Source organism: Carcharhinus amblyrhynchos, chromosome 18 (assembly GCF_965287045.1).
Source record: "Carcharhinus amblyrhynchos chromosome 18, sCarAmb.v2.hapA, whole genome shotgun sequence".
Classification (NCBI taxonomy): domain Eukaryota; kingdom Metazoa; phylum Chordata; class Chondrichthyes; order Carcharhiniformes; family Carcharhinidae; genus Carcharhinus; species Carcharhinus amblyrhynchos.
In genome coordinates, this window is record NC_137341.1 from 30542300 (window position 1) to 30548299 (window position 6000).

Below are 6000 nucleotides of genomic sequence, written 5' to 3' on the forward strand. Positions count from 1 at the left end.
TCTTATCCCATTTCAATTCAATATTGACCCAATGCATGTTATTCTCAGGATTCCTCTTTTAATAGTATGTATAAACAATGTTTTTCTTTCTTTCCACCAATTTTCTCTCCTAGTGATGTTGAACTTCTCGCTGGGCATTAGTCACCACCCAGAACCTCAGTCAACAGGCAAATACAACACAGACCAACAGGATATTTGATTTAAGGGAACAAAGCCCCCAAAGGTGACCTCACTCATGCATTGTCCACAGATGTGCACTTCCAGTGGATTACTGGAGAGTGGCAGGGGTGAGAACATTGCCAATTTCCCATCCTACTCTGGGAACATGTTGTAGCCCAATTACCATCCCAGCTGAGGTTAGCTAACTTGACACAGAGCAAGAACTTCTTGTGTAGCTTACCCATGCACTATGTTAACCAGCTGAAACTTGGGGAGCAAACAGAATTACAACTCATTCCATGCTCAGGAAACCATCAGCCAGGCACCCGGGTTCAATTCCCGGCTTGGTTCGTTGTCTGTGTGGAGTCTGCACTTTCTCCCCGTGTCTGCGTGTGTTCTTTCGGATGCTCTGGTTTCCTCCCACATTCTGAAAGACATGCTGGAACTCATGGAAAGTGAAGTTTGATAGTTGTTGCATAATAAGTAACACTTTTGTTTTCTACTTTAAAGGTTCTCCACAATCTCAGAAATGTGAGAAAATCAATTCTATTTGGGATCAACTGGGAATGAAATACAAGGATTCTGAAAATATCGTTATTGCTAAGATAGACATCACTATGAATGAAGTTGAGTCAGTTATAGTTGAAGAGTATCCAAGTTTAACATATTTCCCTGCTGGATCAGATAGAAAGGTTTGTTACCATCAGAATCATTTGTTTTATTAAGCTTTTCCTTGTGTCTTTTTCATCCTGACATCAATACTTAACACTTCTTTTCACACAGATTGTGCACTATACCAAGGCTAAGACTCTTGAAGCTCTTTCTGAATTTTTGGATAAACAAGAAAAGTCAAAGGTATGTTTTCAATTACGTTAAGCCAGCCCATTTTATTTAGTAATGTTTAAAGCTGAAAGTTGAATCTATTAACAATGTACTGCCTCACAATTCAGTAGAAACAATTTTTAATATTTAATAGTTGTCTCACAATTCAGTAAAAAAAATTAATAGTTGCTAGGTATGTTGTTGAAGCTTTTTGTTATGCATTCATCAAGTCAGATTCACAAGAATGGCTAATCTCAAAGTGAGTAATAATACATATTGCATGAGAAGAGGGTGCTGACTGGTTGGCAAGTAGACTCTGATTGGCAGAGATTTTGCCATGGAGAATGCACCAGGGAATAGTTAACCATCAGGCTTTTGTTTGAATTTAAACCAGGCATACTGACTTTAATTAGTCAATGCATTGGCATGGGGAATGAACTAGGGAACAGCTGTTACCCAAACTTTTGTTAGTTGAAAAAGATGCAATGAGTGGATATGTTCTTTATCTTTGCATGCAACATGGTCTTGTGCACAAGACCAGAAGATGTAGGAGCAGAATTAGGCCATTCGGTCCATCGAGTATGCTCCAACATTCAATCATGGCTAATATGATTCTCATCCCCATTCTCCTGCCTTCTCCCTTTAACCTTTGATCCCCTTATTGATCAAGAACCTATCTATCTCTGTCTTAAAGACATTCAATGACTTGGCCTCCACAGCCCTCTGTGGCAATGGGTTCCACAGATTCATCATCTTTTGGCTGAAGAAATTCCTCCTCATCTCAGTTTTAAAGGAGCGACCCTTTACTCTGAGGTTGTACCTTCGATTTCTAGTCTCTCTCGTGAGTGGAAACTGCCAATTCTGGAATGCAAAAGTGAGCCACGCTGTAAGCTCAACTAATAATCCTAAATCAGTTGTTAGTGTAATTCTTAGCGCAATAAGAATTGTTTAGTAAGTGATGCCCAGTTGTAGATTGACATGATGTTTGATACCGTCCAACAATCACTGGGAAGCATGGCTTACATACTTGACATCACACCAGTAATGTGTTCATGAATTTCAGTAGCAGTGTGATCTTGGTATGTAGGCCATATGTCACAATGGCTTGTGAATCATATCAAACAGTTATTGAGTTATTTGCAACAGGCAAAATTCTGATCATGCTGAACCAGCCTGTGCTTGACAAAACTCAGAACATGTGCTGGGATTCTACTACCCTGCCCACCACGGAATTGGAGCGGACGAGGGGTAGACAAGGGAAATGTCTGTTGACCTCAGGCAGGATTTTCCAGTCTCAGGTTGACTGAGTACGTAAAATCCCACCCGTGGTGTCTAACATAAGATATGACTTTTTTTCAGCAACACTTTTTGCATTTGTATAATCTAAGCTTAATACAATTTAAAATAATTTGGTTAAGTTCTAAGCATTTTCCTGTTTCTTGGGTCACTGTCTGTGTGGAGTCTGCACATTCTCCCTGTGTCTGCATGGGTTTCCTCCGGGTGCTCCGGTTTCCTCCCACAGTCTGAAAGACGTGCTGGTTAGGTGCATTGGCCATGCTAAATTCTCCCTCAGTGTACCCGAACAGGTGCCAGGGTGTGGTGACTAGGGGATTTTCACAGTAACTTCATTGCAGTGTTGATGTAAGCCTACTTGTGACAAAAAACAGAAAATTGAGTTCAAGTTCCACCACAAAGACTTCAGCACATAATCTAACCCAGCTTGATTAAGGGAGAGCTACTGAGTCAGAGGCTCAGTGTTCGAGATGATATTATATAGAATCTCCATCTGCCCTCTCAGGTGGATATACTATATTCCAAAGGAGTTTTCCACAGTATCCTGTGGAAGACAGAGGGGAACTGGTGGATGTGGCATTTTTAGATTTATAAAAGGCATTTGATAAAGTGCCTCACAAAAGGTTGCTACAGAAGGTTAGGGTGCTCGGAGTCGGGGGTAAGGTGTTAGAGGATTGGTTGTCTAATAGGAAGCAGAGAGTTGGTATCAATGGGTGCTATTCTGGTTGGCGGTTGGTGACTAGTGGAGTGCTGCAGGGATCGGTGCTGGGGCCTCAACTGTTTACCATTTATACAGATGATCTGGAGGAGGGAGCTGAGTATAGGGTGATGAAATTTGCTGATGACATGAAGATGAGTGGAAAAGCAAATTGCGTGGAGGGTGTGGAAAGTCTGCAGTGGGATCTGGATAGGCTGAGCGAGTGGGCGAGGACCTGGCAGATGGAGTATAATGTTAGCAAATGTGAGGTTATCCACTTTGGTAGAAATAATAGTAGGAGGGATTATTATTTAAAAGGCGAAAAGCTGCAGCATGCTACAGTGCAGAGGGACCTGGGGGTCCTGGTGCACAAGTCACAAAAACCCAGTCTGCAGGTGCAGCAGGTGATCAAGAAGGCGAATGGGATGCTGGTCTTTATAGTGAGGGGGATAGAATATAAAAGCAGGGAAGTCTTGCTGCAACTGTACAGGGTACTGGTGATGCCGCAGCTGGAGTACTGTGTGCAGTTTTGGTCGCCGCACTTGTGCAAGGATATTTTGGCCTTGGAGGGAGTGCAGAGAAGGTTCACTAGGCTGATACCGGAGATGAGGGGGTCGGACTATGAAGACAGACTAAATAGACTGGGTCTGTACTCGTTGGAGTTTAGAAGGATGAGGGGGGATCTTATAGAGACGTATAAGACAAGGAAGGGGATGGATAGGGTAGAGGTAGAGAGATTCTTCCCATTCAGAAAGGACAGCAGGACTAGAGGGCACAGCCTCAAGATAAGAGGGGGGCAGTTTAGAACGGAGTTGAGGAGGAACTTCTTCACTCAAAGGGCGGTGAATCTCTGGAATTCTCTGCCCGTTGAAGTGGTGGAGGCTACCTCGTTAAATATATTTAAGTCACGGGTAGATAAGTTTTTGACAGACAAGGGAATAAGGCTTTTGGGGAGAGAGCGGGAAAGTGGAACTGATCCACTTCAGATCAGCCATGATCTTATTGAATGGCGGGGCAGGCTCGGAGGGCTAGATGGCCTACTCCTGCTCCTATTTCTTATGTTCTAATGTTCTTATCCTGACAAATATTTAACTCTCAGCCAAATTGCCGAACAAAGGATCTGCTCATTGTTGTTTGTGGGACTTGGTGGAGCACAAACTAGTTACTGCATTTCTGACATTACTGTACTAACGACACTTTAAACCAACCTCATTGATTGTAAGGCACTCTGAAACACTCCAAGGTTTCTGAAGGATGCTATTTAAATGCAGTCTCTGCTATTTGAATAGATGGTCTAAATGCAGAAATGTACCATCTACATTGAATCTCATTCATGGGACATGGGCATTGCTGACTGGCCAGCATTTATTGCCCATCCCTAGTTGTCCTTGGAGAACTGTTGAGAGTCAACTCTATTGCTGTGGTTCTGGAGTCACATGTAGGCCAGATCAGGTGAAGACAGTAGATTTCCTTCCCTGAAGAACATTAGTGACCCAGATGGACTTTTCTAATAATTGACAAAGTTTTCATGGTCATCAGTAGATTCTTAATTCCAGATTTTTTTTACTAAGTTCAAATTCCACTATCTGCTGTGATGGGATTCAAACCCCAATCCAGTGAACATTTAGCTGAGTTAGCTGAACAATAATACCACGAGGCCATCACCTCAAGTGAAGGTCTTAGCCACAATTGAGAGCTTCAACAGATCAGGGGATTGAATGGAGGAACAGTAGGCCACAACAACGCATTTTCCCCTCGTCAGAACCATTTCCAGAACCTTCTCCATGGCGGCCTAGGAATTGGCAATAATACAGGTGCAAGTAAACATAAAAATCTGCTGGCAACCGGGACCATGCCCACTTGCTCTATTTGCATATGGATGGGTGGGGCAGGAGTGGCTGGTGGTAATTCTGGTGGGAGAGGGAGAAAGGGATTCAGTTAGAACTGAGAGCCGGCAGCTGCCATCACCACCCTAGAGCATCCATCTCACCATCATTCTCCCACCCAATCTGAGGCAGGACCATGGGGGAACACCCCAAACAAAATCGCCCAATTTCATACTGAGACTTGTAACACAATTGAGTTACCAATTCGCATCTCAATCTTTTTTCTATTCCTCTCATAGAAACGTGGTGAACAATCAAGTACCAAGGGTAATACAGAAGACATAAAGGAAGAAGAAATAAAGGAAGAACTTTGATTTTATAAAATGCTGATTAGCCTCTTTAATTGTTCACCATGGTTTGAGCTTTTTATCCACAGTTATATCTTTAATTGCTCACAATTTGGTTAGAATAATCTAGTTACATTATAGATGACTTACAGTAACACAACCTTAAAATTGTCACAACCTGCATTATTTGTAAATTAACAGGCAAGCTATTTTGGGGAATTACTTGGTAGGTATTCGGTGTATATTTGGTCTGACTTTTTTAGCCACAAAATACAATGAAATCAAATTAATTTCTTAAAATAGTAATTTGCTTATTATGATGGATAACAACACAAATATCTGGGGCTGAAATTGGGCTTGAAATCAATATGAGCAACAGATCGAATGGGTTTCTGAGTCACTAGCACTCAACAAATTTACCCCCTTAGAGATGGAGAAAGGACAAGCAAGAGGCAACTGAAGTCTAACAAATGCATTAGGCTCATGTAACATCTTGATTACACCATTCCACATGCAGTAACCTACAAAGACAGCCAATGACGATATTGGAAATTTGCGAAATGGAACACTATTAAAGGTACATGTGATAACAGAAGCAAGTACCTTTCAATTATTATCAGAATCTGTGGACTTCTTCCTGTAATGTGGCTTCTGCACCTCAGATTCTCACATATTATCACGGCCATCCTTTCCATTACCATGTTATTGTCAGACATTTTTGAACAAGGAATATGTGAAAAGGATAAGGAACCTCGCTTTGATCCTGAAAAGTTGCTGATGGAATGGAAAATCCATGATAGGTAACATTATACTGAACATATTACTGCAATCTAAAATTTCCTTCAGCTCACTCTTC

At 41.8% G+C, this 6000-nt stretch overlaps 1 protein-coding gene across 1 annotated transcript in view; it reads left to right on the forward strand.

Moving 5' to 3' along the window:
- Nucleotides 1–5171, forward strand: part of LOC145354673 (protein disulfide-isomerase-like) — a 42872-nt gene extending 37701 nt beyond the window's left edge. The window contains exons 9-11 of the mRNA XM_080206108.1: nt 670–851; nt 943–1014; nt 5097–5171. Of these exons, the coding sequence (XP_080062234.1) occupies nt 670–851; nt 943–1014; nt 5097–5171 (329 nt within the window). The remainder of the gene's footprint in view (nt 1–669; nt 852–942; nt 1015–5096) is intronic.
- The last annotated feature ends 829 nt before the right edge of the window (nt 5172–6000 follow it).